Source organism: Phyllostomus hastatus, unplaced genomic scaffold (genome assembly GCF_019186645.2).
Source record: "Phyllostomus hastatus isolate PE091 unplaced genomic scaffold, TTU_PhHast_1.1 phas_contig_86, whole genome shotgun sequence".
Taxonomy (NCBI): Eukaryota; Metazoa; Chordata; class Mammalia; order Chiroptera; family Phyllostomidae; genus Phyllostomus; species Phyllostomus hastatus.
Genome location: NW_025333977.1, coordinates 93,591,309 through 93,604,829, shown reverse-complemented (window position 1 = coordinate 93,604,829; position 13,521 = coordinate 93,591,309). Strand labels below are relative to the sequence as shown.

At 42.2% G+C, this 13,521-nt stretch overlaps 1 protein-coding gene across 5 annotated transcripts in view; it reads left to right on the top strand.

Moving 5' to 3' along the window:
* MUC4 (mucin 4, cell surface associated) overlaps nt 1–13,521 on the top strand; it is a 61,128-nt gene that overhangs the window by 21,742 nt on the left and 25,865 nt on the right. For all 5 annotated transcript variants that reach the window (XM_045851210.1, XM_045851212.1, XM_045851209.1 and 2 more), the window contains one exon: nt 5,620–10,080. In XM_045851210.1, coding sequence (XP_045707166.1) covers nt 5,620–10,080 — 4,461 coding nt within the window. The remainder of the gene's footprint in view (nt 1–5,619; nt 10,081–13,521) is intronic.

Here is a 13,521-nt window from a genome sequence, read left to right as displayed (position 1 = left end):
GTTTCTAGCTTACCTTGTCAATGAGGGTTCTAGCTTTATGCATAAAATATTCAATTCATAGTGTCCTGGTTTAAGGTCAGTGTCTCCTTTCCCCATGTAGTCCTTAAAACTCTAAATACTAAATCTCAGAAATCTGCAAATCCTGTGAGAGCACTAACTTACCATCTTAGTTTTCAATTCCTTCAGGTCTGCATGTTTCCCTTTCTTCTTACCTTAGCTCTGCATTTAGAAAACATTTGTTGTACATTATCTGGCATTTGCAGGTTTTGTAGTTAAAGGCTTATCTCTTCTCTCATATTGCTGGAAAATAGAGCTGTATGACTTTTATAAACAAACAAAAGTCTTTACTTAAAAAATTGGACTGTGCTCTCAAGAAAATTTTGCTGCTGATATAGATTTTTACAGAGTTGATGTAGGCTCTGAAAAGATGCTACTTGCCAAGAATCTATAATAGTTTAGTATATTTGGCATGTCAGTAGCTTTTGTCTGGTAACTCAAATACAGATGATAGACCATTGCTCCTATTTATCTTCTGAAGAGAATGAAATAAGGTTAATAATAATTGCATAGTGAATGTTTTCCAATCTAAACTTTATCTGGAGAAACTGTTTTGAAACTTTATTGAGTAGAGGGTAGGCCCAAAATTTGCTATCCTCTAAACAAAGCTACTCATTATTCCAAATAAAGGAAGTTCCTTTCAGGAACTGTAAAGGACACATGGACAAAAACCAAGGAAGAGGATGGAAACAAGGGATGGAGGTGGGTTTGGCTGAGGTTAGGAGGGAGCAGTGGGGGGAAAAGCAGACAAGTGTAATTGAACAACAATAAAATAATTTTTTTTAAAAAGGAAGTTCCCTTTAAAGTTGAAACAAAATCATTTTGGGTTAAGTGGGGACCAAGTTTCTCCTAACACAGTCTGAAGCTCAAACCATGCATTTGTGCACACCAGCTGAGGAGTATGTCACCTGTAGTTAGTAACTATTAATTGAGTTTGGAAGTAAGTCACTTATTTTTAATAAATTAGAGGTGGCTCAGGCTTTGTCTGTAGCTAGTTTGAGTGCACTCAAACATTTTAAACAAAACACATTGGTATTTAAATATTCTGCCTGGAAAATAAATTGGAAAAAACGATCAATTAAATTAACATCATGTTATGATGTTACCAGGGCTAGAGTTTGTGTACCTACTTAGGTTTCTGCTAGATTGGGACAAATGGTAGAAATGGAAAAAAAAAGAAAAGGTGGGGAGGTAGAAACTTAATTTACTTTTTTAAAAATGCTATGATTCAGGTTGAAAGAGTTAACATTTCCTCCTACCACAGAATTTTAAATAGTCTGATCAGTTTTGTAGTCTAACCTTGACTTCTTCCTCACAAGAAAGACAACCATGAGTTGTTATATTCCTGGACTTTTTTTTTTTTTTAATTTGAAGCAACCCTGATCAGGCACCTCATTCTTTGAAAATCCTGCACTTCCACCCCTTAGTCTTTCTTTGTTGTTAATTTATTAATTCTTTTTAAATTTTATTTTAATTATTGTTCAAGTACAATTTTCTATCTTTTACTCCCATCTCGACCCACCCACCCAGCCCTCCCCACCTCCCTCCCATTTCCACCCACCCCTAGTTTTTGTCCATGTGTCCTTTATACTTGTTCCTGTAAACCCTTCCCTTTTTCCCCTGAAATTCCCTCCCCTCTCCCCTCTGAACACTGTCAGCCTGTTCTCTATTTCAGTGTCTTTGATTATATTTTGCTTGTTTCTTTGTTTTGCTGATTAGGTTCCTTTTAAAGGTGAGATCATATGGTATTTGTCTTTCACCGCTTGGCTTATTTCGCTTAGCATAATGCTTTCCGGTTGCATCCATGCTGTCACAAAGGGTAGGAGCTCCTTCTTTCTTTCTGCTGCATAGAATTCCATTGTGTAAATGTGTAAATTTATTGATTCTTAATGAGAGAGAGAGAGGGAAAATACTGATTTGCTGTTCCACCCACTTATGCATTCGTTGGTAGATTCTTATATGTGTCCTGACCTAGGATTGAATCCACAATCTTGTTGTATCAGGATAACACTATAACCCAGAGGTATCCAACCTTTTTGGTGCCAGGGACTGGTTTCATGGAAAACAATTTTTCCCTTCATGGAATATAGAGGGTCAGAGTCTGGGGAGACAGGAGGTTATGTGAGCAAAGAGTAACTCAATTGCTGCTGCTCACCTCATGCTGTGCGGCCTGGTTCCTAACAGGCCAGGGACTGGTACCAGGCTGTGGCTCAGGGACTGGGTACCCTTGCTCTGACCAATTAAGCTACATAGCCAAGGCCTAGTACTTAAAAAATTTTTCTTTTCAATTACAGTTGACATTCAATATTATATTAGTTTCAGGTGTACAGCATAGTGGTTAGACATTTATATAACTTAGGAAGTGATCCCCCAGATAATTCTAGTACCCACCTGACACCATACATACTTACAGTATTATTGACTATATTCCCTATGCTGTACTTTACATTCCTGTGACTATTTTGTAACTGCCAGTTTGTACTTTATAATTCCTTCACCTTTTTGACCCACCCTACCAACCCCCTCCCTCCTGGCAACCATCAGTTTGTTGTCTGTATCTATGAGCCTGTTTCTGTTTGTTCATTTATTTTGTTTCTTAGATTCCACATATGATTGAAATCATATGGTATTTGTCTTTCTCTGATTTATTTCACTTAGCATAATACCTTCTAGGTCTACCCATGTTGTCACAAATAGTAAGATTTCATTCTTTTTATGGCTGAGTGATAGTCCATTATATATACATGCCATTTTTTTTATCCAGTCATCTATCATTGGACACTTAGGTTGCTTCCATATATTGGCTACTATAAATAATGCTGCAATGAACACAAAGGTGCATATATCTTTTTGAATTTTCCACCTCTTAGTCTTTATTGCAGAATTTTTCCTTTAGGCTTTCCTCCAGGCATGTCTAAACTTTGTACCTAGAGCAGGTTTTTATTTTTTATTATCATCATTGTTATTTTTAATCCTCCCCCAAATGTATGTTTTCACTGATTTTTTTTTATAGAGAGAGAAAGTAGAGTGGGGGAGAGAGGGAGAGAGAGACAGACAGACAGATAGACATCTATGTGAGAGAGGAACATCCATCAGTTGCCTCCCACACACACCCCAGATGGGAGGTTGAACCCAGTCTTTTGGTGTACAGGATGATGCTCCACCAACTAGCTACCTGGCCAGGGTCACATTATAGGATATTAAAAAAATTAGAGTATGTAGTTGACAAATTTACTTTTGAGTCCTAAATGTATGCACCAGAACCCTCAAACACCAGAGAAGCAGTTTCTACTAAATATTAACCTTATTAATGTTTTGAATATTTTATTTTGACTAATTATGAAAAATCTCCCTCTTCCATTTAAGTATTTTTAAACCTTTCAGAAAAAAAGTTGTCCTCAAAATAAAAAGGAGCAGTGTCTTAGCCTTGATGTTCGTAATTATTTTTTTTAATTTTAAAAGATTTTGTTCATTTATTTCTAGAGAGTGGAAAAGGGAGGGAGAGAGGGAAAGAAACATCAATGTGTGGTTGCCTATCACACGGCTCCCACAGGGGACCTGGCCCACAACCCGGCATGTGCCCCAAGTGGGAATTGAACCAGTGACCCCTTTGTTCACAGGCCCGCACTCAATCTACTGAGCTACATCAGCCATGGCTTGATGTTCATAACTCTTGAGAGAATATCTCTTGACAAGCAGAAAAAAGTTTTTAGTAAAGAACCACATATTACAAATTTATTAAAACTGGATTCATTGTTATATTTCAATAACTGTATGGGGGAAACTTTAGCATTGACATAAGGGGTGAGTCAAAAAATTGGCTCTGGTTTTAAATAAACCTTTTCTGAAGGTAAATATAGTTTTGGGGAAAATCAAAACAAAGTACACAAACTAATGTAAAATATAAAACAATTAGATTGTGGTCAGTGAACTTATACTGTTAAGCCTTTTTTAATTGAGCTATAATTGACACTTAATGTTATACTAGTTTCAAGTGTACAATGTAATGATTTGATGTTTGTATATCTGTACCTTTATTAATGTGTCCAAACTCCTGTTTAGGCCACCTGGCAAGAGGGCCACACAATGCCCTCCATGGAACCTAGGTACTTTTGCTTTTTGAGGCCCCTTTCTTTGGTAAAAAAAAAATTTAAATTATGTTTTATGATTGTGTTGGACTAAAGACTAATGCAATCAAGGCTGGATTCATTATTACATGTTCATTATTATTATTATGCTATTTTTTTCCTTCTGATTGTGAAAGAAATGAACATAAAAACAGTTTTGTGGGATTCTAAAAGTAGTATAGTAGTAGTATACTATAGTAGTAGTAGTAGTGGTGGTAGTAGTAGTAGTAGTAGTAGTATAGTATTAAAGAAATTAGTTTGGGCCACCGGCTCTGTGAGTTCTGCACATCACCTATTCATGGTTCTGCTGAAAATTGATAGGTGGTGGTGTCCTGAGAAATTGTAACCTTGCTGAGGTTTGTAAAAAGCAGATGGTCCTGACATAAGTTCCTCACATGATTCTGAAAAGTAAACAGAATTTACCCTTAATAAAAAGAAAAACAAAAATGACATAGGAAGGGAAAGTTCTGGATTGTAGGTAGAGGGACTACCACAGAGAAAGTCCTCAGGGGAAGTAAGAGGAAATAAAAATAACTACATATCTTAATGTAAGACAAGGTATATGCCCCTCAAAGAAACCCCACATTATTCCAGAGAAAACTGATTCACTTTAAACTTGAGTCCTTATAAATTTCTTGTATTATTGGGTACACCCCAAAATGCTTTAAATTGAAAACAAAGTTGATTATGACACTACAAATTGTTCATATGTACTATAAAAATGCATGTATTTTGGTATGTTGGGCATTGAAATATACAGTTCACAACTTCCCCCCTCTCTCTGTTCAGAGAAGGTCCTAATATTCTAAAAAGTTTCAGGGCATTTCAAGTGCAATAGTAGAGAGAAATTAAGGACAAAATGTCACAAGATTATCAATAGAAGTAAAAACTGGAAGATTTTGGGGAATGATATGACAAGACAAACAAAAAAAACCTGGCAGAAATAGAAAGTGGAATAAAGATAAGAACGAATATCTCTATGGAAAGAGAGAGAGAAAGCTGCTTGTCCCCATTATAGTATTAAAGAAATGTGTGTAGATGATATACAAAATGTTTTTAATTTTCTTGATCACATGAAATACATGTGTATTATAATTTAAACACCATTCTGAGACTGAAGCATATGCTCTTGGCTATTAATGCCTTATATGGGAAAATTAGGAGATACTCTAAAAATGTTTTCATTATTATCCTTCTAAAATAATTGGTAATGCAGACAAAAACTTACTGCAAAAATATTCACTGCAAAATTACATACAATTAGCTCCCACTTTTGTTGCTAGAAATATTAGCTATGGTTAAATAGCTGAATCCTTACAGCTATACAATCTGGAGCACAACAATAAAGAATGATTTAGGGGCAAAATAATTGAGTCATACACTACCCAGTTACACAAAAGTAATATCTCATGTGTCTTTATCTCTTAATTTAAAGGAAGTGAAACCTCAACAACTCAAACTGCAAGGAATGTTTCTCACCACACATCTCCTTTTAGTGTGGTCACTACAGCTGCAAGCACAGCATATTTGTCCAATGTACCTACCTCAACAGACACTAATGAAAACAAATTACAGAGTTTCTTCACAGCTTCTTCACAGAGCAACTTTACTGAGAGCAGAGAGTCCTCCCAGAAAGGAGAAACCAGCATGGTCACAGGAATGAGCACAGCAGCCCCTTCGCCCTTAACAAGTGGACACAATGCTACTTCACATGTTCCTCGGGAGACATCCTATTCTACTGAGACCACATCTTCCTCCCATTCTAGTGATAGCCCCACACATCTGAGAACTTCACAAATGACAGCCCCAACCTCAACAACACTCTACAATGTTGGAAAAACAGACCACTTGTCACTGTCTGTAACTACAACTATTACTACAGTCACCTCAGCAGTCTCAGAGACAATTGAAGGAAGTGGAAACACAACAGCATCCTCTTTCAGCACCTCCACTCACAATACACCAGCTTCTACACAGAGCCACTTCACTGAGAGCAGAGAGACCTCCCTGAAAGCAGAAACCAGCACCGTCCCAGGAGTGAGCACATCACCTGCTTCATCCTCACCAAGTGGAACCATTGTTACTTCACATATTCCTCAGGACACATCCTATTCAGCTGCCACCACCACTTCATCCAACCCTAGTGTCACCCACACATATCTGTCAACATCCCAAATGACGACAGCCCCACCTTCAACATACACTGCTCCTGGGAAAAGAGAGGATAGGTCACTGTCTGGAACTACAACTTCTACTGCAGTCACCACAGCAGTCTCAGAGACAACTGAAGGAAGTGGAAACACAACAGCATCCTCTTTCAGCACCTCCACTCACAATACACCAGCGTCTTCACAGAGCCACTTCACTGAGAGCAGAGAGACTTCCCTGAAAGCAGAAACCGGCACCGTCCCGGGAGTGAGCACATCAGCTGCTTCATCCTCACCAAGTGGAACCATTGTTGCTTCACATGTTCCTCAGGACACATCCTATTCAGCTGCCACAACCACTTCATCCAACCCTAGTGTCACCCACACATATCTGTCAACATCACAAATGACGACAGCCCCACCTTCAACATCCACTGCTCCTGGGAAAACACAGGACAGGTCACTGTCTGGAACTACAACTTCTACTGCAGTCACCACAGGAGTCTCAGAGACAACTGAAGGAAGTGGAAACACAACAGCATCCTCTTTCAGCATCTCCACTCAGAATATACCAGCTTCTTCACAGAGCCACATCACTGGGAGCAGAGAGACCTCACAGAAAGCAGAAACCGGCACCATCCCAGGAGTGAGCACATCAGCTCCTTCATCCTCACCAAGTGGAACCATTGTTACTTCACATGTTCCTCAGGACACATCCTATTCAGCTGCCACCACCACTTCATCCAACCCTAGTGTCACCCACACATATCTGTCAACATCACAAATGACGACAGCCCCATCTTCAACATCCACTGCTCCTGGGAAAACACAGGACAGGTCACTGTCTGGAACTACAACTTCTACTGCAGTCACCACAGCAGTCTCAGAGACAACTGAAGGAAGTGGAAACACAACAGCATCCTCTTTCAGCATCTCCATTCAGAATATACCAGCTTCTTCACAGAGCCACATCACTGGGAGCAGAGAGACCTCACAGAACGCAGAAACCAGCACCGTCCCAGGAGTGAGCACATCAGCTCCTTCATCCTCACCAAGTGGAACCATTGTTACTTCACATGTTCCTCAGGACACATCCTATTCAGCTGCCACCACCACTACATCCAACCCTAGTGTCACCCACACATATCTGTCAACATCACAAATGATGACAGCCCCACCTTCAACATCCACTGCTCCTGGGAAAACACAGGACAGGTCACTGTCTGGAACTACAACTTCTACTGCAGTCACCACAGCAGTCTCAGAGACAACTGAAGGAAGTGGAAACACAACAGCATCCTCTTTCAGCACCTCCACTCACAATACACCAGCGTCTTCACAGAGCCACTTCACTGAGAGCAGAGAGACCTCCCAGAAAGCAGAAACCAGCACCGTCCCAGGAGTGAGGACATCAGCTCCTTCATCCTCACCAAGTGGAACCATTGTTACTTCACATGTTCCTCAGGACACATCCTATTCAGCTGCCACCACCACTTCATCCAACCCTAGTGTCACCCACACATATCTGTCAACATCACAAATGACGACAGCCCCACCTTCAACATCCACTGCTCCTGGGAAAACACAGGACAGGTCACTGTCTGGAACTACAACTTCTACTGCAGTCACCACAGCAGTCTCAGAGACAACTGAAGGAAGTGGAAACACAACAGCATCCTCTTTCAGCACCTCTCCTCAGAATGTACCAGCTTCTTCACAGAAACACTTCACTGAGAGCAGAGAGACCTCACAGAAAGCAGAAACCGGCACCATCCCAGGAGTGAAGACATCAGCTCCTTCATCCTCACCAAGTGGAACCATTGTTACTTCACATGTTCCTCAGGACACATCCTATTCTGCTGCCACCACCACTTCATCCAACCCTAGTGTCACCCACACATATCTGTCAACATCACAAATGATGACAGCCCCACCTTCAACTTCCACTGCTCCTGGGAAAACACAGGACAGGTCACTGTCTAGCACTACAACTTCTACTGCAGTCACCACAGGAGTCTCAGAGACAACTGAAGGAAGTGGAAACACAACAGCATCCTCTTTCAGCATCTCCACTCAGAATATACCAGCTTCTTCACAGAGCCACATCACTGGGAGCAGAGAGACCTCACAGAAAGCAGAAACCGGCACCGTCCCAGGAGTGAGCACATCAGCTCCTTCATCCTCACCAAGTGGAACCATTGTTACTTCACATGTTCCTCAGGACACATCCTATTCAGCTACGACCACCACTACATCCAACCCTAGTGTCACCCACACATATCTGTCAACATCACAAATGACGACAGCCCCACCTTCAACATACACTGCTCCTGGGAAAACACAGGACAGGTCACTGTCTGGAACTACAACTTCTACTGCAGTCACCACAGCAGTCTCAGAGACAACTGAAGGAAGTGGAAACACAACAGCATCCTCTTTCAGCACCTCCACTCACAATACACCAGCGTCTTCACAGAGCCACTTCACTGAGAGCAGAGAGACCTCCCAGAAAGCAGAAACCAGCACCGTCCCAGGAGTGAGGACATCAGCTCCTTCATCTTCACCAAGTGGAACCATTGTTACTTCACATGTTCCTCAGGACACATCCTATTCAGCTGCCACAACCACTACATCCAACCCTAGTGTCACCCACACATATCTGTCAACATCACAAATGAGGACCGCCCCACCTTCAACATCCACTGCTCCTGGGAAAACACAGGACAGGTCACTGTCTGGAACTACAACTTCTACTGCAGTCACCACAGCAGTCTCAGAGACAACTGAAGGAAGTGGAAACACAACAGCATCCTCTTTCAGCACCTCTCCTCAGAATGTACCAGCTTCTTCACAGAAACACTTCACTGAGAGCAGAGAGACTTCCCTGAAAGCAGAAACTGGCACCATCCCAGGAGTGAAGACATCAGCTCCTTCATCTTCACCAAGTGGAACCATTGTTACTTCACATGTTCCTCAGGACACATCCTATTCAGCTGCCACCACCACTTCATCCAACCCTAGTGTCACCCACACATATCTGTCAACATCACAAATGACGACAGCCCCATCTTCAACATCCACTGCTCCTGGGAAAACACAGGACAGGTCACTGTCTGGAACTACAACTTCTACTGCAGTCACCACAGGAGTCTCAGAGACAACTGAGGGAAATGGAAACACAACAGCATCCTCTTTCAGCATCTCCACTCAGAATATACCAGCTTCTTCACAGAGCCACATCACTGGGAGCAGAGAGACCTCACAGAAAGCAGAAACCGGCACCGTCCCAGGAGTGAGCACATCAGCTGCTTCATCCTCACCAAGTGGAACCATTGTTACTTCACATGTTCCTCAGGACACATCCTATTCAGCTGCCACCACCACTTCATCCAACCCTAGTGTCACCCACACATATCTGTCAACATCACAAATGACGACAGCCCCACCTTCAACATCCACTGCTCCTGGGAAAACACAGGACAGGTCACTATCTGAAACTACCACTTCTACTGCAGTCACCACAGGAGTCTCAGAGAGAACTGAAGGAAGTGGAAACACAACAGCATCCTCTTTTAGCATCTCCACTCAGAATGTACCAGCTTCTTCACAGAAACACTTCACTGAGAGCAGAGAGACCACCAAGAAAGGGGAAACCAGCATGGTCACCAGACTGAGCACCACAGCCCCTTCATCCTTACCAAGTGGAAACAATATTATTTCACCTGTTCCTCAGGAGACATCCTATACAGGTGAGACCATGTCTTCCTCCCATTCTAGTGTCAGCCACACACATGTCATATGTCTGAAATCATGACAATCTCAAACTCAGCACACATCCTTTGGGAAAACAGAGGCTATGTCACTGTCTTTCACTATGACATCTAGTTCAGTCACCTTAGCAGTGTCAGAGACAACTGAAGTAGATGGAAACCCAGCAGCACCATCTTTCAGCACTTGTGCTCACGGCACAGCTACATCATTACAGAGCCCCCACTATCAGCACAATGAGACCACCAAAGAATCACAAACCAGCATCATCACAGATATCAACACCTGAGCCTCTTCTTCCTCATCTAGTGGAAACATGTTACTCAGGTGTCATTCAATTCAGATGAGACGATCACTGCATCCCATTCTCATGTCAGCCACACACCACTGACAACTTCTCTAATGGTGGGAACACCAGCCTCAGCACACACCAGTTTTGGCAAAACAGAGGACACATCACTCTCTGTAACTACAGCTTCCACTCCAGTCACCTCAGTAGTCTCAGTGAACACTGATGTAAATGAACTAGCAACAGCATCCTCTTTCAGTGCCTCTAGTCTGTACACATCAGCATCTTTTCATGACCGTCAGACTCAACATGGAGATCAACAGGGAATCTCCAACCAGTGGTATCTCAGCAGTTAGCACTCCTTTCTTTTCCACAAGTGAACACAATTACAGAAGGCATTTCTCAGGAGAGAACCACCATTGATCAAACAAGCACTTTATTTGTTTCCAGTGTCAGCATTCATCTCCGACATTATCAGATATTTGAACAGTGGCAATTTCAACTTATAGCTCTCTAAGAAACACAATGGGCACACCACTACCTGAAAGTAAAAGTATTAGTACAGTCACCTTAGCAGTATCAGTGACAACTGGACTAGAGGGACAACCCAAAACTTCTTCCTTCAGTACATTTACTCAGGACACACCCGCATCTTCTCAGAACTACCAGACTGAGGTCATGGAAACCACTGTGGAACCTGAAGTCAGTGAAATCACAGTAGTGAGCACATCAACTCCTTTCTTTTTACCAAGTGAACATACTTTCTGTCTGGGAGCATTTCTCTGGCAACCTCCTCTTCTGGTGAAACAACTCCTTTATCTTCCTTCAGTGTCAGCAATAGCTCTGTCAACATCTGAAATGTTGACAGCACCAACCTCAAAATACACCATGGTAGATAATACCAGGGAGACATCACTATCTGTATCTAGAAGTTTTCTTCCATTCACTTCTAAAGTTTCTACAACATGGGAGTCAGACGTACCATCAATACCACTCTCTATCAGTTCTTCAACTCCACACCCACCAGAACAAAGGCACAAAGACAATGGGATGGCCACATAAAAGCAGCTTATACTTTACAGATATTTCTCATGAAACATTCACTCCCAGTGAAACAACAACCCTAACTTCTTCATCCTTCATTGATAGCCATGTCACTCAATCACAAAAAGAACTATTGTCAATACCAATAGCTGCCACTATAGTGGTCACAGAAAACATATCTACTTCTACAGCTAGCACAATTTCCTGGGTTACTTCTAAAGTCTCAACAATAGGTGAATGGGGAGATCTGACTACATAACCCTACCTGAGCATATCTCTTCAGGAAACAACCACAGCACTTTCCCAAACTCACTGATCACAAGGCCCAGGGACAACTGCAGATACTCCTGTCAGAAGCACAAGCTCCAGCATGACTCAAACCACCAAAACAGTCAAATCTGCATCTTCTTCATCCATACCAAGTAGACACACATCTCAACAATATGTAACAGTAGGCCCAACAAGACTGTTAGCACCACTCTCTACCACCACCTCTCCTCAAGAATCATCAATTATTCCCCAGATAAATCACACTCAAGGCACACAGACCACACAAAAATCACAAACCACAAGTTTAGTCTCTTCCATGACAAACACAATCAAGAGAGTCAAATCTGTAACTTCTTCATTCAAACCAACTGGACATTCATTCTCAGAAAATGTTCCTCAGGATACATCCAATGCAGGTGAAGTTACAACATTCACCCCAACACCTTTCAGGGAAAGTCACACAACTCAGGTCACTACTACTACCACAGAACTGTGGGCAGCACCAACCAGCCCTGACACCACCCTGGGAACCTCAGGAGACATATCATTACCCATAACAAGCACCATTCCTCAGTCCACCTCTGTAGTGTCAACACTGACAAGACCAGGAAGACCATCAGCATTTCCTGTTACCAGCACCTCAGCTGACACATCAACCATTTTCCAGACCCACCAGTTTCAAGACATGGTGACAATTAGGGAACCGCTCACCAGCCCAATGGCCTCTTTGGTGATGGAAACCACCAGGCATAGCTACAGCTTCTTCCTCTATTGCAAGTAGCCAAACAACTTCAGGAAGTGCTTCTTCAGAAACATCCATCTCAGATAAGATCAAGAGTTTCTCTCCAACTTCCTGCAGAGAAAGCTACACAACTCAGTCTACAAATGAATTGTTGTCCACTGCAACCAGTCATTAGACTACTCCAGGAACCATGGGAATCACACCCACTATTGTCCCCAACACCATTTCAACTATCATCTCTGAGGTCTCAACAACAGGGAGACTAACAAGACAGTCAACCCTAACTTCTCCCAACACCTCTCCTCAGGGAACATCAGCTATTTCCAAGATAGCTCAGATTCAACATACAGGAACCACTGGTGGATCTGAAACTGTCAGTTCCATCCACCAGGTGACTAACACCTTCTCAACAGTCACATTTCCATTCACACCAAATGTGCACACATCTCCAAAAACTGTTATCCATACTCTGTAACCTTCAAGGACCAGCACAACAATCATCTCAAACCCAGTCAAAGGCAGTCACAGGACCCAAACAGCAATGCCAGCTTTGTCATCTGGGGCAACTGAAGGGCTAACTACAGTCAGTTCTACCACCCTGAGTGAGGCAGCCTCTTGTTCTCCTTTTACTACTTTGTCCAGAAGTGGAGAAGTTCTGACAACAACCACAAAAACATGACCACAGTGGTCATTACCACTGTGGATTCTGGCAGTAACTCCTTGACAAATACCATGCAAGTACTGAAATCCTCAGTGAGCAAGTCAAGCACACCCACCCCTGAGCATCCTGCAACTGTTCAAATGGTAGCCTCCACTACCAACTCTACAACAAGGCCAACATATATGAGTTCTACGAGTAATCACAATAGCATAGTTGGATCCACACTAACTTTTTCATTTCCATGTACAACTTACCCTTTAATCAAGGCCACCCCAATACTTCTTCAGCATCTAAGTATTCTAAGATTACATTGCCTACACTACAGCCATTAACAGGCTATGCTTTCTCTGACTCCACTTCTGGTAATGTGAGCAAAGCCCAGACCATACCGAGTTTCTATGCTTCAACCATAATTC